The sequence below is a fragment of the Malaya genurostris genome, chromosome 2, assembly GCF_030247185.1.
Source record: "Malaya genurostris strain Urasoe2022 chromosome 2, Malgen_1.1, whole genome shotgun sequence".
Lineage (NCBI taxonomy): Eukaryota > Metazoa > Arthropoda > Insecta > Diptera > Culicidae > Malaya > Malaya genurostris.
Window position 1 is genome coordinate 120,362,531 of NC_080571.1, and position 24,225 is coordinate 120,386,755.

The 24,225-nt window shown below is 36.8% G+C and overlaps 1 protein-coding gene across 7 annotated transcripts in view; it reads right to left on the bottom strand.

Annotated features, from left to right (window-relative positions):
• The window catches only part of LOC131430086 (fasciclin-2), a 249,010-nt gene extending 239,975 nt beyond the window's left edge, over positions 1–9,035 (bottom strand). For all 7 annotated transcript variants that reach the window (XM_058594743.1, XM_058594739.1, XM_058594738.1 and 4 more), the window contains exon 1: positions 7,988–9,035. In XM_058594743.1, coding sequence (XP_058450726.1) covers positions 7,988–8,051 — 64 coding nt within the window. In that variant the 5' untranslated portion in view covers positions 8,052–9,035. The remainder of the gene's footprint in view (positions 1–7,987) is intronic.
• Positions 9,036–24,225: the final 15,190 nt, after the last annotated feature.

Here is a 24,225-nt window from a genome sequence, read left to right on the forward strand (position 1 = left end):
GTCAAAATACATCTGCCTTTAAAAAATTGACCTTGAGTCGCATTGGTCTCTTCATCTGCCTAAAACGAATGGTTTGCCATATTGAAGATGTGTGCACAGTTTCGTTTGAATCGGAGCGAGTCGATCTTGTAATTTTTCTGTAACTAGCAAGAGAGCCAACTGAGAAACTTTTTACCAAAACAACGAAAAGCATGAAATATTTGGCAAAACGAAAAATGAATCCTTCACATTTGGACTAATCTGCTTTCATCCACCTTGTGGTTTAATTCTCCAAGATCTCCAAATTGGAATCGGTTTGAAACCAGCTATGAATATTTTGCGTCTATTGTAGTCATTATTTTTCCGTTTTCGTGTTTTGAAAATTTTAACACTCCTTAAGAAACAGGAAATCGGATCCAGATAAATTCTACAGAAACCGTTGAGACCCAAGGATATTCCATTGCAATCTATGTTTGCGAAAATAGTTTATGTTATCTCCGATTGATAACTTCACTCTTATGTTACATTCACGCATATGCATATCTTCTTATTTAGACGAATTGATTGGAAGAGTAAAAATGAAAGTTAGAAATGTCGTAAATAATAACTGGGCCAAATTTCAGATACCATTCGAATTAGTGCGTCGAGATTTCAAAATGGTTGTGTGTATGCATGGGCGAATATGACAAATAATGTCACGCAATATCCTCGAAGATGGCTAGACCAATGCTTACAAACATAGATTCAAATGAATGGTCTGTATAGCGTTTAATGTCCAAAGCCAACCCGATCAGATGCACATAACAAAATCATAACACAAGTATATCAACAGTTGATACGAATAACAATTTGTGTTATTTTGAGATATTTAACGAATGAGAACGGTTGAAAGTTAAAACTTATGATAATAATATAATAACAAAATCAGTTATGATGTTTTATTTTCATTTGCAAGACTCGTGATGAAGCTCGTTAATTGAAAAAACGTGTTCTTCCGTAGTTTTATATCGCAATATAATAATCAGAATTTCAAAAAACTAAAAGAAGAAATCTGATCACTAAATAAATTATTCATTTAATAAAAAAAATTATTCAACAATTTTGGATTGAAACGATGCTAGTTAGCTAGGATATAGTTTTTTTGTGTTAAATTTGTTATCTATTTTTTTACAACTAATGTTATAAATTTTTGCTTTCGGATTTCTGTAGTTATATCAAATTCAATTATAATTGTGATACAAACGTTCCAAAATCGTTTACGATTTGGCTCCCGCTAGAGTATTTTTTGTTATGATTTTTGTTGTTTTAACAGCTTACCAGTCAAAAATATTCTAATTTCTGTTACAAAATAATTCTGAAATAAAATACTCCAGTTGTTATAATTATATTATTACCATCTGATCGGGAAGGTAGCATCATCGCCATATCAAATCATCCAGCCACGTTGAAACGGACCTTTCCACAGCCCAAAGTTGTCGAAAACAAAGTTTTCAGATAAATAAAATAGTGATCTTGTACACCATATTTTAAATTCTAACGGAATACTGAGAACATCGAAAATATATTTTTATTTCAATTTTCATTCCGTAACGCATTCGCGTCAGTTCGGAGACATTAGCCTTCTTGATCTATGAGTAAAATTGAGAAAAAAAAATTGTATATTGTTTTATTGGAAGTATTGTTCTTCACGAGTGACAACGATTGCCAATATAAATACCAATGCATACATTTAAATAAAAACAATTAAAATTGTAGCTCAAAACAAATGAAAATTCAATCGCTGGAAGTCTGGTGTCTAACTATATGGCAGGTGAGACAATTTTGAACAGCGCAACAACCTTTCTGATTGCTCCATGTGCATAAAACCTACTTATATACAAAAATAATTCGCATTCACATCGATATAGTCACAAGCCGGACTTGGTGTCTACTGTTTATGAGATTAGGATTGTTATAATTATTCCACGCTACATCAGCTATGACAATTTGATGCAAAAACCGATTAATTGTAGTGGCTTCAACTCGCATGGAACCCAATTACCATCCATTTAGATACGTGTCATGCTTTAAAGTTAAGGGAGATGGTAATTTTTTTTATGTCTGATTCGAAACCCATTTTTCTCCTTCGATCGTACTCTGGTCAACTTGCTTTGCTTATGTATTAATCGTGCCGTTTAGTTACTTTGATTAAAAGAAAATGGTGAAACTTTTGAGATTTGTGCAAGTGTAAATTAGTTGATCTCTCTAATTGCCCTGAGTTCTCTATGACCCCAAGTTCTTTGTAATCATTAACTTGGCACACAGAAGAACGGTAATGATAAAGAGACTTAACTCTCTCTTTCCATTCGAAAAATAAATAAACAAATTACCATAGATTTACAAGAAGACTAAATTTATTAAATTTTTTATAAAAATGAGCAAAAGTTATTTTCGAAAAATTTGACGCATATGACGAAAAAATTTTGCATTCAACGAGCACGTCTACTGCGATTATCGTTATCCAAAAATTTTCTTTCGACAATTTCTCCCGTGTAGATGTGGTCCTTTTTTACAAACTTAGAATAAATAAATCTCTCATTATAGTCACGTAGCTTGCTATTGAATTATATCCGAATACGACTTCCAATTCCGAGATTACAAATACAAACACTTTAAAACTAGTCAATATAACTAGTTAGTATAGTATATTTTGATTTTGTTGGAAATTTTCCAAACAAACTAACCATGATTACACTGAGGTTTTTTTTACACGGATTTCCGAAGTTACACGTTTTTACGCGGTTTTTTTGTTTTGTCTTAGAAATGCATGAAACTCTCTGACATTTCCGGTTCCGGAAGCATTGGAAACAGTGGTGAAAAATCTCCAAAACGGAACTTTCATTAATTTCTCTGAGATGACTTGATCGATTTTTACAAACTAAAATTTTACAAATAAAAAGGTTTACTTTATTTTATCCTGGTTCGGTTCCCATTTTAATGAAACACCAGCGGTTATTGGTGTTGAAAATTTATTTAAACCAAAATTCACACGACTCTAAAGAGAATTTAAAAAGCAAAGTCTTGACATTACACATTCTTTTTGTGGAAATTGGCCGTTCTGTTTCGACAGCCGATTCATAGAGTACAGAAACATTGCATGGCTAGTGCTACGATCCTACACAGAAAGAAAAGATGAAACTTACACGACATGTAAACCGATAGTACTATGAAATAGACATCAGTTGAAACGAAAATCTGATTTAAAACCATGATTGATGTAAAATTACATGTAAATTTATTCAGTTTTTCATTGAACAAGACTGTATATTTACAAACCGCTTCGTTTTGTAATGTAAATTTCCATTCAATTGCCTGCTCCAAATATGTGCATGAAAATAAATGTAAAATCACAAAATATTTTTATCTGTGTACTGACACTAAGAATCCTTCCAGGTCGGGACTCGAACATACGACATCTGACTTGTAAGACCAGCGCCCTATCCATTGAATCGTCAACCCAGACGAAGAAAACCTAAACTAGGCTCAAAACTTCGAGATTGACATAGGACTGGATTCGAGTTATGTTTAAAGATTCAGGGGCCTGATACTAATTAAGATCACACATATATTTGATATTTCGAATTTTCTAAATGAACTCTTTACGTTACGACACGATCAATAATTTCTGAAGCACAAAAAGAACTGTTTCTTCACTGAAATTTTAACTACAGATTTCCTTGTTCCAATATATCACAAACAATTTTTGAGTTTGCTCTCAAAGAACTGAATAATCAGATAACTAAACTATCGAACCACTTTGTTATTTAACAATGCTGAGGGCATTTTTCTCGAATAGAAAAATCTACAGAATATTAATGAACCAATCACCTCTCGTTTCACTCACTGGTTTAATTTCTTATTTCACAACTGATGTTTTATTTCAATGGAAGAAAATAACGTTATTTACACTTTATGAATGCGTTGTAGGTTTTAAAAGAAAACAATTTAGTTACACATCTTCTTCTTGTTTCTAATAACACTGATGATATTCTACTCGGAGGCGAAGAATCTGCCGAAACAATTGTCTCATTTGCGGTGCGAACGGCTCTCAAAACATCTCCCTTCGCTGTTTACCGATTAATATTTACGTAATAAGCAAGATATCGACAAAAATCAGAAATTTTACTTTTGATTAGTATAACATTCACCTAAAATAATCGATCTTGACAAAAGCTGTTAAGAAATCAAATTTTTAAGTTATTTCGAAATTTTCTCGATGTGCGAAATTTTGCGAAATGACACCCAGTTTAGTACTGATATATTAACTGTAGTAGTCCCACCTGAATCCAAATTTCAGAATAAACTTTGGCCCAAAACAAGGTTTTTGAGCTCTTCAATAGCTTCTTCAGAAATATTGAATCGCTCTCCAAGTAGTTTATTCTTCACGGAAGAGAACAAATAGAAGTCGTTAGGTGCCAAGTCTGGACCATACGGCGGGTGGCCCATCAATTCGACGTTTTGCCACCATTTTCTTAGAAGTGCTTCGAGCGCCAACAACTTTTGTTGGGTTTGGTTCTTCTTGGAACACCCATACAGTTGACTGCTGTTTAGTTTCGGGTTCATATGAGTAAATCCATGTTTCGTCACATGTGTAGATGTTATTCACTAAATTTGAACCACCACTAATGATTTTTTTTCAGTATTTCTTTGCACCAATCGACACGAATCTTTTTTTGAGCGATTGTGGAATCCAATGTGAACAATTTTTTTTCACGACTGAATGTTCATGCAAAATAACATATAAGCTTTTGACACTAATGTCCAAGGTTACCTCCATTTCACGATACGTCCCATGGCGATCTTCCATTATCAGATTTTTCACAGCATCGATGTTTTCTGACAAAACAACTGATTTTGGGCGACCTTTTTTGAATTCATCGGTAAGCGAACTACGTCCACAATTGAATTCGTTATACCAGTTTGTTACAGTCGCATACTGCCCATACTCGCATATCATCCCATATCGATTTTCGCCATTTTTGAGTTAGCTTGAGGAATGAAATCGGAAATAATATTTTAATCGTCTTTTTCTCGACTTGCCGATTTTCCATATGGGACTGATATGCAAGTATGGGCAGCATAGGATGGTTCTAAACTGCCAAAAGTCGAACTAAATCGTTTGAAGCACTCTTGTCTTGATAATCCACGTCGAAAGTAGTAATAATTCATTGCATGAAAATGTTCACGACTCATTTCCTTTTTTTGCTGAGGTAAAATTTTCCACTCACTGTAAACAAAACAAATCGCGCTCAAATGACATAATGCTTTGAAGATATTAATGGTTTAAAATGTCAAACTTTATGATGGAAACGTCATATCATCACCGGTCAATAATTAGTGTTGCCAAAGCTGAATACACGAGTAACAATCTATATTGATGTAATATTCGGTGAACCCAATCAAATACGGTGTGATTGGAATTACGTTATGTGTAATTTTATTTTTTTCTAAGAGTGTAGATTTTAATCATACGTCTAATGGTCCCGTAGCCTGCTACTAGTTTTCTTTCACCGGATCTGACTTACGGTTCCGGAGACAGCTATACCGATTTTCACAATCTTAGATTAAAATCGAAGGTATTATTGTGGCTATGACACTCTCCGACTTTTCAGATCAGAAAGGACCCAAAGTAGTGGTAAAATATCTCCTACATGAAATTCAGTATTCAAATAACTTCGAAATGATTCGGTTTGACCGACTATCACAGATAAAAATGTAAGATCTTTTAATCTCAACAAATTTTGTTTATTGTGACTCTGAAATTATAGGATGATAAAGCTTTACATTGTCTAAACATCATAAAAGTGGATAATCAAAAGTAAAATCTTTAAAACTGACCCAAGACCTGTGTCACTGTGCAGGAATTATTATTCATTTGTCAAACAAACTTGAACGACTTTTCGAAATTGAAAATCCAAAGATTTCCAAGGATTATGATGATTTCCGAAAAATTTAAACCGTCATATAAGTGACAAGGCAGAAAGAGTCATCAAAGCTGTACTTGAAACTATTCAAATTAACTAGTCTTTCTAATTTATGACCACATATACTCACTTCTACCATACTGGTTCCAAATTTCCGTTTCAGTAGTGGTTGGAAGACACCGAATTGGAACTCACATCGATTGCTCAGATATAGCTGAACCAATTTCCATGAGCTTGGATTCTAATGAAAGATTATGGCCCTTATTACCGGTGTCACTACACGGTGAAAACCAAGTGAAGTGACTGTGACCCTTATTATGGGTATTACTTCACGGTAGAAATCAAAAGAGATGTGAATGTATGTCCTTATTACGGAAGTCGCTTCAGAGACAAAAGTAATTACTTGGATGAAGTTGATGTCATTATGAAAAAACCAAAATTTTGTTCAAAATTAGTTTTTTTCCACCACAGTGATTACTTCCCTATGCGTGATACTTGTAATAGGTAAAATCAAGTGAAGTGTCATGTAAGTGAAGTGAATGTGAAAGTGGAAGTAAGAACGGTAATAAGGGCCTATATGATTACATTGGTTTTCATTGCATTGCATCGGAATCAGACTTCCTGTTCCAGATTCATGTGTGGATGAGTAAATACCGCGAACAGTGGAACTTATAATTACATCGATTTTACAAATAAATGTCTTTGAAAAAGGCAACACAACACCACTAGGATGATTCCAGCAAGTATAAGTAGATGAACATGTTACTGAATTTTTCAGGTCGTTTTGAGTAACTAAACATGCGTTTTATTATTCTAATTTATCCTCGTAAAAATCATGAATTATAATCAAATCATGGTATTACAAATGTGATTATTACCGCCACACCCTGTGGAAACAGTTCGCAAGCGTTTTACTTCAACATAGGTATTAGTTCTGGAAAATTACTTCTATTACAAAGCAAATTGACAAAGTGCGTTACAAAATATTATCAGTTTACAACCGGAGCTCTACAAATAAATCAACACTACTAAGTTATTCAAATGGCAAAACCAAATCGTCGATTTTTAATTTCCGCTGGGGTGAGCTGCACTGGAAACGCTACTCTTAATTCTCGGGAAAAACTTGTAATCAGTCATGTTTGAGCTGCAACAGTCATTTGCATAATAACAGGTCGCTTTTCGCTACATGCTTTCAAACTAATGTACTACGGATGTAAACATTTTTCTTCTTGCTTCTTGCTGAAGTTTCTATTTCATTTAGAACCATTTGCCTGTTATGATCATGGGTAACTAGAAAGCATATGAGAGATTCTTTAACGAGAAATTGCAAAGAAATTTATTTTTGCGACAAACTTAGCACCAAAAAACGAAAAAAAATCAAACTGGAGCTCAGTGTTTTTCGATATATTTCAAAAACGCATAGCCCAGGTTAGGAGCACTTTCATCCATCAAAACCTCTGAGCAGACAACATTCGGTTACGACGGAGGTCAGTTAAAAAATTTACATTTCCGTTCCAAGAAAAAAAACGACACTGATCACAACAAAATTCGGCGGAGCAAGTGAAAGCCCAATCCATCTTCAACGGAAAGGAAAAATCGTTGGCACGAAAATAGAAATTTCCACCACCATGTCACATCGTCGGAAATGTTAGCACGCGCTGCGAAGGATAGCGACAAAGTCAAAGTCGAGAAAATATAAAACCACTTCGAGACCGAGATCGATTCCCATCAACCTTCAATGTATCAATATGTAGTTTCCACTAGCATGGTTTACTGTTATTTTTAGAGTCGGCATCTCCTTGAGGGTTTACCTCATCACAGCAAGTAGCTACTTATATTCCAAGGCTGTTGTTGTACTAGCGCTAGGCTGCCATTCTAACGGCCCGAACACAGTGGACTCACGTAATTAGAGACTGGATTATCTGGACTTAGGGCAATTTTTCGTTCGCGTGCCAGACATCGTTGTTGAATGTGCTCTTGCCGACGCTTTTCCGAACATGACGGGACTGTAGTGAATAATGCAAGGGAATGTTTTCGAGTCTTACCTAATATCGTAATCCAACAGAGTATCGTTATCGATGCAGAATTCAGCTTTACCCCGCTCGCCATTGTCGGGCAGCTAGTAGCTTAAGTCGGTGTTGTAAACGGAAACTATCTATGGGTATAGGTGATTCGCTGTTTCTCACTTATTTTTCCTGCCTGCTTTGTACCTTTTACTTTTTTTTTTCTCACAAACACCTTTAATATGCTTCGTGCTGAACCACTACCACCTTGTCTGTGTTATTTTTCTGGAAATAATCACTTGACCACAACACCTTATTTCTGTTACTTATTTTATTACCATATTTTAGTACGAATATTCTCACGAATAATCTGGAAAATGATAATTGAATTTTCCTTCTTGTTTTCGACTATTTCAAGCACTGAATAATTTGCAGTTTGAAAAGCTCACACATGCATAATCCACCTGAGCACACGACCGTTACCCACAGGTGCGCCGGTATTTGTATGGAAGAGTTGTTTTCAATTTTTCATTATCCACGACAACTCACACCAGTTAACACTGCCGTACTCTTCACAAAGAGAAGGTATGGGTTGATGTTGATGAATAATCGTGACGACGTTCGTTGAAGGGAGCTCCCTAATTCAGTTGACTAAACAACTATCACTGTTGTACTATTATTGAATGAGCACTCGCAAGTGAATTCAATTGTCATTGTGGCCACCCACACCCAGAACTGTTTTGAATTTCTCCAAATTTAATTTACGTTTGCAGTAAGCGTAACACAAATGGGCGCACGCCTTGCTGGCTTACGAATGCGATGAAGGCGAAATTGTGTAACACCCACCGAATTGAGCTGCACGCTTTGTCGCGTAGAACTCCGGCAGAAATGACTATCTTCGCGGTTAATCTAACACTTCACTACTGCGAATATTTCCGTCGTCGTCGTCGTCGACAGTTTCACAATTTATCCAAACGCCAAGGGAAGACCCCACCTCCAGCGGATCCTTGCTCCCAACAGAATTCACCACTGCAACTGAAGGGAAACCGGTTTGTTTGACTCACTTTCTGCACGTACGCACTGTACGACTTCTAGCGCACTATTGAATGAATGGATTCCAAATCTATTCCAACGAGCCTTGAGCTGCTGCTTGTAGCATGCCGAAACATACCAACACATGCGCGCAGCATGAATGAAAACATCGAAACGAACAAAAGGGCGAAAGCGAAATTCATCCAATGAACCCGACTTCATCCGTTTAACGGAATCGTGCGGCCGGTGATGTCTTTGAACATTTATGTTTATGCCGGCGCGAAGGAAAGAATAAACAGAACACTTGTTGAATTGTTTTGGTTCAGTCGCTTCTCTCAGTTGTTGCTATTACTTAACTACATTTGCATAATAATCATTGCAGCGGGTGGTAGTGACGCCGCAGGTTGAAAAATCCTATTAGATTGTACAAGAAAAAAATTACCTCGGTTATTACTGGAAACGCGCGCGAACATTGAATGTTTGACAATCTGATTGCATTGGTTAATATATTGTAGAAAAAATAGGATTCTATACATTATACGTATCTTAATATTTAATGTCAATGATAGTAAATTTGTACTTGAAATTTAGCAATACTCTAAAGAGTGAGCCGAACATTATTACGACACTGTATATTGATTGGTAAATCGGTTATAGTAATCGGAATTGAAATAAAACTGTTCAGTATAAGTAAATATTTATTTTTACTTTCATAAATTATTCAAATTTCAGGATCAAATTGTTGAAATGCTTAACATTTGCGATCGTTTCCGTTTTGCTCAGATTTGTTTTTCACTTTCTCGGAATTTCTTTTTCATCCTTTGTCTACCCTTTGGTCTTCTGAATTTCGTGTTTCGATCAGACTGAGCTCGGGGCTTTCGGCCTGAAACCGCAGAAATCACCGCATAGTATTTCTGCACTGATCTGGAGTAAAGGTATGAAGCCAACCAGAAATTTTGCAATTTGATCACGAATGCTTCTCTCCGATTGCCACAATATCATAGCAATTGACTTAAACAACAATATAATTTAATTATTTACGTTTCGCATTCAGCTCATCAGTGCATTAGCAGATTATGTTGATCTACTAATGCCACCTCGTGGATCAATATAATCCGCTAAGCAGACGTAAAGTCATTGCTATTTACAACGCACTTATTTTACACTAAATGTGCAATGTCTATTCTGACGTGCCGAAAGTAACGAAACCAATTGACGGCAATGCTGGCCGCCAACAGATAGTAGTCATTTGAGGGTTTGGAACCTTTTGGGTTCCAGTTTGTGCTAAAGTGCCGTCAATTAGTTTCGTTACTTTCGGCACGTCAGAATAGACATTGCACATTTAGTGTAAAATAAGTGCTTTGTAAATAGCAATGACTTTACGTCTGCTTAGCGGATTATGTTGATCCACGAGATGGCTTTAGTAGATCAACATAATCTGCTAATGCACTGATGAGCTGAATTCGAAACGTAAATAATTCAATTTAGTCATGTGCACTTTAGCACAAACTGGAATCTAAGAGGTTCCAAACCCTCAAATGAATACAATTTAGTCATTCATCTTAGTGAACCCGACTTTTGTGATACGCACTGTGGGTATGCTTTAGTTGCAAAAACAAGTTGCTTAAGCGGTAATATATAGGAGAGTACCTATGATGAACTTAACTTAACTTAACAATATCTTTGAAAAGTGATGTCAGGTTTGTTCATTTCTTTCGCGTTATAAAAACCAGATACAAATTATTTCATTGTTTTTTGTTTTAATTGCATATATAATGCTGTATTTCTGGAACTTCTATGATAATATTCTCATGTCGGCAAGTTTTGCGTTCTTTTCAAGCAGATAAATCTGGTACAACTTATTTGCAAGTTTCGAATTCTGTTTCTAAAAATGAAGAAATCTGCACACACTGACCTAATATTTCATGAGGCAACCAAGACTACGCGGACTCGGCTGTAAAATTGTTTTTAATGCGAGGTTTTCAATTCGGCTTACCATTTTTCGCCTTGCGGAGAGCATAATTTCACTATTTTTCACAAGAGATAAAAAGCCATTTCGGTATATATTGAGTCGGATACAATTATGACAGTCATTTGTAAATTTTTTGATAAGTTGAACTATTGTAGTAACTAATACTTCGTTTTTACATGACGATGTGAAAATTTTTGCTGAGCTTCTATAACTGCTAGAGCAACGTGGGCAAGTTGGTGATTTGCTGCACAATTGTTTCAGATGTACCTTAAAATGTTCTATAGTGATTTTTTGCGTAGTATTGTAAAACTTAACAGTGATAAGTTGCACAACCGATTTTAATTTATTTGAAAATCTTTCTGAACTTATCTAACATAAAAAATTTCGACAGGTTGTAACGATCCTCAAAAGCACTTTTTTCGTGGCCGTTAAATATAATGATTTTTCTATAGGTATGATTGGACCCATTAGTTGCCTGAAGTTTAGCCAACTTCATTGACATGAAGTTCCGCCCGCTTCATTGTTTGTTGGATCAGCCATACGGATGAATTTACCTCTTTGCCTCCTCCAAAATCAAAAGATTTTGATTTTGTTTGAAGAAATCTCTCATCTTTCCATCATTCATCGTTCCACCATTGATTTTACTACACGCGATATGATCGATTCTCGACTTTGTCGTCTGTGGTACTGGCCAGGGCTTTTCACAACCGCGAACGATTTTTTTTGTTGAAGCACTTTACTTGAAATATTATACTGAAATTTAGCACATGTAAACACTCCAAGCTAGTTTTTCCCAAGATTTCAACAAAATTGTACCCTTGCAGTTGTAGGGTAAAGTGGAGAGAGTTGTCGCTCTTTTCTTTTTGAGCGGGAAGTAACGTACTGTGAATCTGTGAAAATTCTTGAAAATACTACAAACATCAACTATTAATCCAACATATTTATTCAGATAAAAATCTTTGATAACAAACAAATAACAAATTATCAGAAAAAATTTGTTCTTTTCATGTGAATTAGAGGTGAGTATGGCAATAAGGAAGTACTCGGCAGCTTTGCCAGGTTATTTTTCCAAAAATCTGTATTTGGCGCAAAAATCTATGTATACCATATCGGTATCAGAAGCCCGTAACATAAGTACCAGGAAAATGTCACCAAAGCTAAAAATAAGGTCCCACATCAACCTTTTCTTCTCATATTTATCCAAGCTAAAACCGAAAATCGGTATTTATCTGTACGATCCGTGAATGTATTTTGGGAGTTCATATCTGTATTGCAGTATAGAGGTCAAATATCTGTATAAATACCGAGAAATCGGTATACCTGGTAACGGTGGTACTCGGTCTTGATTGAAAAAACGGCTCTAAATGTATCTTTATTATTCGTTAACCATTTTCGCAGAATGTAGGATCGAAAATTGAAAAAAATGAAAGTCTAATGTCCTTCTTTGATACATTTCATGGCTGCTTCTAAGTCGAGAGACTACAGATTTAGCATTGCACTAGCCTTCATTTTATATTGGGTAGGCATTCTGCACCTTACGCCACGCGTTTCATAATGAAAAGGGTGCATCTCACCCATAGTTTTTGTGCGGCGTCTCTACCGATTTGTAGGTATAGACGCCGTTCAATTCCAAGTGACGATGAAGAAAAACTTTCCCTGTGATTGAAAAATATCTTCGGCAACGTTATATTCGCGCTCGTTCACGTCATTCACGCTCGAAAATGTCTGTTTATGTGCCCAATTCTCGCCATTTGCCGGAAGTTTTACTTTTCTGTTACAATTCGAAAAAAAATGCAACTGAAGCGCATCGAATGCTTTCAGAAACTGCTGCTCTGAGTAAAAGAACGTGTCGGGAGTGGTTTCAACATTTTAAAAATGGTGATTTCGATGGCGAAGACAAACATGATGGTGGAAGAGAAAAAACCTTCAAAGATGAATAACAATTTACTACGAGCTCTTAAAACCGGGTGAAACCATCACAGCAGGTCGCTACCGAACGCAACTGATGCGCCTTAGTCGCGCACTAAAAGAAAAGCGGCCACAGTATCAAGAGCGACATGACAAAGTCATCCTCCAACACGACAATGCTCGGCCTCACGTCGCAAAAGTGGTCAAAAAGTTTATTAAAATGTGCACACTTTTAGTTTCAGTTAGTTGATTATTCAAAAACTGTTTGATATCCAGAAAAATTATCGTAATTCGTACCGTGTATACTTTTACAGGCGAAATTTTTTTTGCTCTTTTTTGCCCTGTCTTATTAATTAATTCATTCAATAACTTATAAGAACGATTTAGATATTCTGAAGTGTGAAGAAACGCATTAATTTTTTTCTTATTCACGTCATCTAGTTATGTCTCTGACATTACCCACTCACCACTTCTTATACCAGTGAGCTCCATTTTTAAGATTTTGACCACTATTTTCGATACTGCTGGAACGGGAAACTTGGGATCGGTATGAGAAAAATCGGTTCGTGCAACCATCAATGGATATAAACTACATATTGAAACAGTTTTGAGCGTAATTTAGATTATTTAAAACTGTTCTTTACGTTTCGTCTTAGACTCGTCAGTGCAGAGCAGTTCAAATTGAGCTGCTTATTGCAAACTTAAACAGTTTAACTTGAACCGCTAAGCAGACGTAAAGTTAATGCTATTAGTGGTTCAAGTTGAACCGTTTAAGTTTGCAGTAAAAACGGTTATGTGCCCTAAGCACAAACATAGGCTAACCCCTAAATGATTTTTTTAAAGTGTTTTGTACCGTGGTTATAAGTTTGAAATTTCAATCATTACCCCGTAATTCTGGAACTGGAAGCCTTATAAACAAGAGGTATTGAGGAATTTTTATGGAAACTTGAGACCATCCAGTTGAATCTAAGTGTGTGAAAATCCATTAAAAGACGGGTCTAGCACTTTTGAAAAATCATTTCTTTTTTCTTTCTATTTTCTTATAGTAAAACATTTCAAGAATGTTTTGTCGAATTTTCAAGCCTTTCGGAACAAAACTCTGGAAGTTATGAGATGTTCTCTTTTCTTATCTCATACTACGAAGAGGCAAGAATTCAGCGCACAGGCCCAAGAGTTCTGCTTCGATTGATTTGAAAATTTGAAAAAAAATACTTGAAATGTTTCACTATAACACAATACAAAGAAAAAATATGATTTTCCGAATGTGCTAGACACTACCCGACCCCTAGAAAACTAGATTGTTTCCTTCAATTTTATAGACAATAAACTTTAAACATGTTATTCTCGAAAGCACTTGTCCATCGCCATTTAAAAATCACTTTGAGAAGGTTTTGCAGCTGCTAAATTGCGGATTTTTTCGTGAAAAAAGCGCAGTTTTGACTTCAAATAACCATAAAAAATTCAAAAATCTGAAGAAAAAAAATTCAGATGAAAATTTTGGGGTCTGGAAAAAACATCTACAACAACTATGTTTCTTCAATTTTTTGACTTCTGGTAATTCTGCGCTGAGATACAGTGGTCATCGCAAATGCATCTTCGAAAATACTTATTCACCGACTTATTTCTATATTGTTCGCTACGAAAAAAAAACAACAAAATGGGGTTAGAATAAAGCTTTATATTATGCAAAACATTTGAGTTTTTTTCTTTAACGATAGCTATTAGAAAATTCGCACAAATGATGTTCATCCGCTAGATCCTACAGTAGATTTTAATGCGCGTTCGAATTGTTTGAACGGGATATTTGAAGTAGATGAACTGGGCACATCTGATTTTGACGTGTATGACTCGATGTTGTCATATATTATTTGTTTTGAAGTAATTTCAGTTTCATTGTTTTATTCATTTAAGTAACGAAATTTCATGCACGTAATTCATGATATCGCTCGAAAATTTGATTTTCTCAATGATTGCATAGCCTATCTGTACGAGAAAGGCAAAAGACAGCAAAACAGAAAGGAAGTAAATCCATGGGTACTATTTATATGTTATCGATGACAGTAAAAGTACTTACATATTGTAGTATATTCCGGAAGATAGGAAGATAATCCTTGGTTTTCGCTTGATGCTCGAAAATGTTAAATTCCACTACAGGCACTGGAAACAGAGGTCGGAGTTAAATTGGTTGAATAATAAAATCTACTACTGTGGGCAAAAAGTGGTAAGACTTTATAATTATATTTCGGGCGGAAAACCTTATTCGTCGATTTTTTTTTCTAGGTTGGTATGACTATCAGTGACATCTGTGTCAATTGTTACGTCAAAATATTCATTAGTGTTTAGTATACGTCTGTTATTCTGAAGTATTAAAAGACTTTTACAATGAGTTTACTTTGAGGGGGATGAAACAGATTTGGAAGAAAAAATAAAGAATTTTGAAATTATTAACAAAGTCTTACTAATTTTTGCCCACTGTAGTATTTCTACCTTTTCAGTATACAATTCGTAACAATTTTGTTGTTGATTACTTACTACATCGAAAAATAGTTCATTTTACTTAAGTAGAAAACGAAGAGAACTTGATTTTTTGTCAACGATAGCACTATTGTATTTGAAAATGGTATACATGGTTATTTTTGTCATCGTCAGAGATTCAGTTCGATCATGAAAATTAGGAATTATACTTTTTTAAAGCAAAAATATAAGTTTCACATGCATTTTTGTCGCGGGTTTAATCTGCTTTTACAATCTGTGTTGCAAATAGAAAATTTTAATTATGAAAAACTAACTTTTTCCAACCAATTGTTAACAGAAACCATTATGAGTAATAGTAATCGCAATATTATTTCAATCATTTTCAAATCAAAACATAATGCCGTGTGTTCACTGGAAAAATAAACACTCTCGCTATGAACACAATTTTCCTCGCACAGAACAAAGCACCGACGATTGTACCATTGATGTGTGCTTGCGACATCTGTTCTAACATTTTTGTTACACCGATAACTAAACATGCATCACAGTGATGCATGTTAGTTATTTCAATACCTAATAACAATCGATTTAGCTGTGGCAAAAAATAATTATTTTCGCACCAAAACGCTTCAATTTATAATTAACGAATTCCGAATTCATTTCATCGTGGTAAAATAGTAATAAAACAATTTCATCAGCGTTTGCTTGTAAACAAGTATACTCCTGTTTTATTTACGCGTAATCGAACGCGTAATTGAATTGCTCTGGTTGACGAAAAACATATTTTTGGTTCGATACCGATGCTTAAAGTTTTTTTCTTCTGGGTGAAATCAAATGCTAATGCCATCTTAAAGTTCAACATAAACTGATAACACGTTAAATTGATTCTAACTGCAGAACACTAGTTCTGCGCCGAAGTGCAACCTCTTTACTGATGTTTCGAACGAAAGCAAGTGACGACATTCTGGCCGTCAACAAACTGTAGTCATTCAGGGGTTTTTTTGGTTCCACGAGGGGAACCAGTTCGGGTTTTATGTTCATGACTGTTTTACATATTTTAGGTTTCGTCTTCGATTCATCAATGCATTAGCGTAAAGATAGAAAAAACCCAAATAGGAACTTCAGGAAGATGCGAACAATTATTCATAAAATGTAGTTCAAGTCAAACTGATGTTCGGCGGTGAGAAAAGTTCGCTATCGCGAAAAATATCCAGTATTGTAAACGTACTGTACAAAAAATGCACTATTGATCTGCAGTTTTCGAAAAATGTTGATGTTCGATTGATGATAATGGTTTAATATACCATGAAAGATAATTTACCGAAAATATACACACGTACACCAGAAAACGCGTTCATGCTAAATTATCTAAACGTTGGAAGGCATTGTTCCAAATTGAACTTCATATCGTTATCTGACATATCCTAATAACATATACGAATACGTCATTTTCGATTTATTTATTTAATCGACAGTTTCATACTTAGAAGTTAATTTTGATCAGTTTATATCCAGTTCCTTGCATCTAAGCGAAAGTTGGACTGTGAAAGTATTTTTCCCTGGTTTTTATTTCTCCCCAAAACATCTCTCCTGTTAGCTATCAAATTAATCTTATTTCCACTTTCACAGAATAACGTAATTCCCGTTACCAAACACAATTCAATGTTTATCAACTTTTTCACGCACCCACACTGACTGCAAATAATGAAATCGGGGTGGTGAATTTATTCCTTTACGCTAGTCAAACATTTTTGTTTCTCTTTCTGCGTTGGATTTTCCCGATTGAATCTATGAAGGATACGGCGAAAGTACACAGACCGCGGCGGGAGACGGCATGGCACGGCACGAGTCTTTATTCAACGAAATGCAATCACCAGAGACCGTTATGGTGACGATATGCTATTTCATTTTTCGTCTGGGCTTGCACCTTCTTGCCGGTACCGACGGCGAGGCTAAATTTCGAAAGGAAAGGGCTTTCAAGGTTAGCCTTCAGTACATGGCTTCATAAGAGTATTTCCTGCCAGTAGTAATGGAGCTGGCTGTCGTTGCCGGATGGAGCGTGTGTATACCTTTGCTGGTGCTACAAATTCTATTAATACTTGATTTCCTGCTAGCTTTTCGTACTTGTTACTTGTTTCGATTCATACGCAGAGAGCGTTGTCGGTAGGTGATTCCACAGCCACGGAGCAGAACTGTAAAAACATGCACACCCCCCATCATCGTTTTCGTCAGAAGGGAGTACTTTGGATCCCGAAATAACGCAAAGCCGCAATACTCTGAGATCGTAGATATGAGCAATCCTCTAGCATCGTATGTAAGAACGAAATATTCCGCGGCAATTACAGGGGATTTATAAATTTTATTTCACCTCCCTTTTGTTACTGCTCGCGCAACATTGCCACGGTTGCCGGTAGCGGACGGAAAAAGGAAATTTTGGTTCTATTAATTTACGGCACTTTTTCCGCATAGAAAGAAGTCCCTGCAGCATTGTTGTTCGTGTACCAACTCCCCGGTAAGGATGGGTAAAGAGAACCTCGCTTCCTGGTACCAACCATGAACATAAACTATCACTCTCAATCACGCGCTTTCCATTGGGAATGATCTTTTCCATCGAATTCGTGACGCAAACGTTCGTTCCATTCCCCGGCGGCGTGTCGAGACTCATTCGTTTCGGTCAACGCAACATCATCTTCTCAGGATTTATGTTATGTTGTACTTCGCACTAATAAAAGTTGCGAAATGTAGAGCAGTAAACAAGTTTGTCAAAATATAATAGAAGAAAAGGGGACATTATAAATTTGGATTTATGTCTCCCGGTGAAACAGTGTACGAAGGGTATATTAAATTTTATAATTTATTAGGCTAAAAGGCACAATCACAGTTCACAGCCATACATGAGCAGATCCGATGGTCAAACATAACCGAAAAATTGTAAACGCCCTTAATGTACGAGGATTTTCAATTTCAAATTCCCCTATACTTTTAAAAGCCATTAACTCAAACGTATCTCAATAGTTGACCAAATTCAAAAAAGTTGATACAACGATTATATTGACCCTAGAGGTAAGGTCTTGTTTAGCATGAATTATATAACGGAGGGTGTAGAATTTCAATGTATTCCCAACGAACAGAAAGCTTTGTAATTTAGATAACTACCCAGTAAATTCGAACATCGGACGGATCGTGCACAAAAGCTTATGATTGTGTTTCAAACAATATTGACGATTGCATTGTGTATCGCTAGTGCAAAATAGTGAAGAGATACCAAAGTAAAGAGCACGCATCTTGTGCCGATGCCTTTCATGCAGCCCATCTGGGTTCGATTTCCAATCACGAATATAGGATAAAAGTTTATTTGGTTCAAGAGGCGAATGACCTTGAGGTTTAAATCTTTACAATAGAAACAAAACAAAAGACCGATGCTGTTTATAACTCTATCTTGGAGACCTTGTTTTGATTTGGTATCTTTTCACTCATTTGCGCTAGCAATATATAATGTAAAAGTAAGTGAAGCTTTTAGTTCGACTCAGTTGATGCAAATGGTGCACAATTGTTCGATGACGACCCAATCGCAGCGCTAAGATCGGACCGATATCGTGCTCAATCCGTCCGATAATCAGGCGAGGCGCCTCCACAGAATTCACTGAGTATGGACAAATCCATTCGATGCAAACTTTAAATCGAGGCAGAGTAGTTCTATTGGATGTTGACCTCACGATGCACAGTGGGAGAAAATTGATGGAAAACCCAAGAAAAAATATTGGTTCCATATATTTAGAAGGAAAAATCATCATGCTCATTTTATCTCCAGTTTCTGCAGAATAGTAAATATAGTTTCTTCGAATTGAAAACTTTATCAAATCGATTGCAGATAGTTTGATCAAAATGATTATATGTGTGCATGTGCGAGTATGTAACATTTGTATGCACTCACTTTTCCTCGCAGATGGCTGAACCGATTTTCACAATCTAAGATTCAAACGAAGAGTTTTATGGTTCCATACAAAATTCCTGAATTGTATTTGAATATGACTTCCGGTTTCGGAATCACTGGGTGATACTTACCTTACCTTACCTAACAGCAGAGATGTCTATCTCCTCTGTGTGACGAAGAGCAAGCAAAATTTCTCCCCTCGCACTGACAACTTCAACGAGAGCTCTTCTCTTTCACATTTATACACCACTGTTGTGTAAGTGTGCACGCATCATGAGTGCGTTTGTTTATTTCCTTTTACCTCTTCCACTGAATCGCACCCAAGTGCTAGAGCATTAGCTAATAAATTCTCTGAGGTGGATGCAGATACTTTCACAGAGGTGTACACGCCGGTGAGCACTCTGCTGTATGGTTTTCGTAGATGAAGCGTGGACACGCAAAATCAGCAAAATAAAACAATTTATCGTAAAATTTTCGGTTTTCCTTGCAAATTTTTCATAGCAAGGCCAGATCTACTCTCTATTAATTGAAGTTCACAGAAGTGTTCGCTCAACATCACGCGCCAGTGGTCACTTGGATGTATTTAGACGAGAGCGCGTGTGAGCGATTCATGCGAAGAGAATGTGTTTCACTCGCGCAAGCTGCTTTAACCACAAGCACACACTCAAATGCTGTCTATTCGACACTGAGAAGAAGTGCGCTTTCCTCTTTGTGCGGTGCTTCGTTTTTTCATCCTCGGTGTTGCAAAAATCTGACTCTAGCGTGTATAACGCTGGTGAAATGCCATCTCTGCCTAACAGCTATAGGCCTGGGGTGTCCTTTGCTGTATCAAGAATACGTCTCCACATAACTCGGTCCATGGCTGCTCGTCGCCAGCCACTCAAGACATGAATGCTTCAGAAAGCACCCTCTACTTGATCGATCCACTGGGCTGTCGTTCGACATCCTTATGACATGCCCAGCCCATCGTAGACGTTCGATTTTAGCTGTCCGTATGATGGGTGGTTCTCGTAGCAGCTGTTGCAATTTGTGATTCATACACCGCTTCCACGTTCCGCCTTCCATCTCCACTTCGCCATAGATGGTCCTCAGTACCTTTCTTTCGAAAACACTGAGGGCGCGTTGGTCCTCTGCCAACATAGTCCAGGTCTCGTGGCCATAGAGAACAACCGGTCTAATGAGCGTTTTGTAAAAGGTCAATTTCGTGGTGGCGTACTTATCTCGATTGAAGGGTTTTTCTGAGTCCAAAGTACGCACAATTTCATGCCAAAATACGTCTCTTATTTCCTCTGCCGGTGTCATTATCGGCGGTCACCAGTGAGCCCAGATACACGAACTCGTCAAGCACCTCGATATCGTCACCTTCTATCAATATTCGTGGTGGGAGACGTAGTTGTATTTTGTTTTTGATGCATTTATGACTCCCGGTACAGCTGTTCCATCGCTTTGCGATCTTGGTCTTCCTGGTGGCGCTTTTTCCTCCGAAAAACCGTGTTCTGTCTGTTCCGCGTCTGTCTGTATCGTTACTCGTTCGCTCTCGTGCGGTGTTGCAGCATTCTTCTTTTCGACCAACTGCTGACATTCGCCGCCAAACCAGTAATTTCCTCGATTCGATAACCTCGTACCTAGAATGGTTGCAGCAGTGCTACTCACGGCGAACCTTATATTCCTCCAGCCGTCCTCAAGAGTCGCCGCGCCAAGCTGCTGTTCCGTTAGTAGCACTAGCTCCAGTTGTTGCGCGTATTCCTATGCAGTACGAACGCTACGTAGCTGCTCGAGATTGAGTCCCGGAGGTCCTGTGCCACCCAATCACGCGCTGGCGCATCTTGTCCAACACTATAAATCCCGTTCCTAGAACGCTGGTTGTGACACAGCTCTGGTAGAAGGTAGCCGCTCGATGCCCACTTTTCCACACCTTCTGTCCCGTCCAACAAAGTTCCTGCAGTGCTACGATATCATGGGAAGCCAAGCGATTTGCAGTTCCATGTGCCAAGCTTCCAATCTTAGTCCTTTGTTCGTCGCCTAGGTCTTTGCCAATCATTCCGAATCATATTTCTATCCTGATTTTACGTAACAAGTGTTTTCCGGGCGGTTTGTTAGACCTGCACTAACCTCCTGTATAACCGGAGGGTCATTTTGTCAGCACTGTTTAGAGCCCCACACTGACAAAAGGACGGTAATCAGCCGCTCCCAACATGGAGAACAGACGCTGTTTCGAGCCGCCCCAACATGGGGAACAGACGCTGTTTCCGGCACCGCGGGGAGATAGGGATAGGAGTTACTGGACAAGAGGCTAGAACCACATTGGGGCCTGAATTGCGCATTGTCCAGTCGTTTACCAACCTACCTCCCTTGATCAAAAAATTCGAGGAATTTATAAGGAAAATTCGTCAAAGTCGATATTATATTCAGTTTTCGGTATGACCATCAGCGCCATCTAAGATTTTTCCATAATCTCATCTCGGGTGCTGAAACGCGTTCCATGGAGTGATTCCTTGAGTTGACCGAATAGGAAAAAGTCGCAGGGAGCCAATTCAGATGAATTCGGTGGTTGCTGAATGATATTCGTTTCGTTTTTAGCCAAATGTTCACAGATAACGATGGCATTGTGTGTCGTGGGCAAGATCCAAGACGTCTGAGGCTCAAATCCAGTCACATACCCAGAGGGCGCCCGAGGGGCCCTGGCCCCTCCCAAAATCAAAAACAAATATATAATTATTTAGAAAGTCTCAGACATGTGTTACAGAAATAACAAGACAGTAAACGTAAAGAAATGTAATACAATAACAGTTCCAGTGAAAAAGTTTAAAGTGTCTGTTAAAAATACCCGTAAAAGGCACACCGAGAATTAGGACATCAACAATCATCAGTAACATTATCTTTTTATCTTAGGACCCCTTCCGAAACTAAATCCTGGGTACGTGCCTGCTCAAATCATTAACGCAAATTCAATTTCATTTTGAAACCTAAAAAAAATCTAATTGGATAACTGAAAGCTCCATACGGTGGTGATTCCGGGAATATTTTGAAAAATTGTTTATACAATTCTAGTTTGTAGATCTTGTTAGTAGATGACCATATAATCTAACTTCAGTTATACTGTTATAAACAGTTCTCAGATATGGGTCGGCCCATTTTTAAAAACTTATTGCTGTACTTTATTTTCTATCCGGATCCGACTTCCGTTTTTGATATTATAAGGAGTTGAATGTTGAACAATTTCAAACCGTTAAACAATTTTCAAACGTCATTCAATATATGCGAAGAACGAAAAAAAAAATTCAAGACTGCGCTAAAAAATTATTCCAATTCGTAAGTCTTGTTAGTTGATGCGTTATATCGGTCCCCAGCTCCCATGTTCCGGAAGTGTCGGAAAAAGTGGATCTGATTTTCAACATCTTAGGTTCAAATGAAGGGTATTGTGATCTCATGCAACATTTCTAACTTTGAACCGAATTCGACTTCCGGAATTGCAAGGTGATGAGTGCTTAAAGTTTCAAACTGTCGTATAGAGCGACAATTGAAAAAATTTCAATAAAATTCTACATTATGCGCAAAACTAGTCCAATTTGTAGGTTATGTTTGGTGATAACCTAACGTTGATGGTCCAAACGATTTCGACTATGCCGTTCTCCGGATGTCGCTTCTAGAAATACCGGAAATCACCAATATGAAACATAAATTTTCACAAACATAGATTCAAACTAAGGCTTATTATTCCTAACAAAACTCCTGAATGTCTTTCGGATCCGCCTTCCGGTTCCAGAATTACACGGTAGTGAGTATTTGAAATTTCGAGTTGATTAAATGACAGTTTAAAATTTCAATCACTCATTACCTTGTAATTTTGGAACTACAAGACGAATCTAGGATATAAATTGCATGAAATCTTAAAATTACTCCGTTTAATCTCAACGTGTGACAATCGATTAAACATTCCATGAGATATAGAAGTGAGTTCCTCTTTAAAGTTTTTGTCATTATTTATGGCACTTCCAGAAACGTTATTCAGAAACCAGGATAACCCAAAATAGTTCGTATGTTCATGAATTAGTATGACAAATAAATTAAAATAGTTTTAAGTCCAACTTTGAAGATTTTTTGATATCGTCATCTTCTATTACGGTTTGAATTCTAAAAATTAATTGTAATTTCAAAATTGAAAGTCGAAATAGGATAAAATTCACGAATTTTGTATGGAACCATATAAATTTATTTTAATTTTATTTCGTTTTGACATTTTTCCAGTTTCTCTATTCCCGATACTTTCGGACACGGAATTCGGAAATCGGTGAGCCGAAGTCAGTTAAATTCGCCTAATGGAATGTAGACCATTTCATTAGATTCTAAATTTTTAAAACGGTGTAGCCATTTTATAGAAATCGTTGTGCGTTCCACAAAACACTTTTGGGGTCGAAAAGTGGACGCCAGTAGAACTGAAATAAGTTTTTTCAGTCATCGACTCTCAAAATCTGTGAACCGGATAAATTTATATGAAATTTTTATACTAATCACCCTGATCTCCTGAACCGGAAGTCGAATCTGATTATAAAACAAGCAGTTTTTATGGGATCTTGAAACCTTTCATTTCAATATTAAATGGACGAAATTGATTCAGCCATCAACGAGCAAAATGATTGACATTTTTATAATTTCATTACGGAACCAGAAGTCGGATCCAAATGAAAATCAGAAACCTTCAGTTAAGCCATCTCCGAGAAAAAATATTGGAAATATTTTTCACACACAAATTTGCTGATCTCGACGAACTTCTTCGAATGGTATAAGGGTGTAATAAGTTTTGTTCTTCCAGTAATTATTGTTGTGAGCAGTACAAATCAATATAAACATGAAATTGTTTTGAATTTGAAAAGAAAGATAGTAGTAATACACGTGTCATGTTCAAACGATTATGTTGCCAAAAACGAACTGTGCTAAAATCGTAACGTCAAAAAAAAG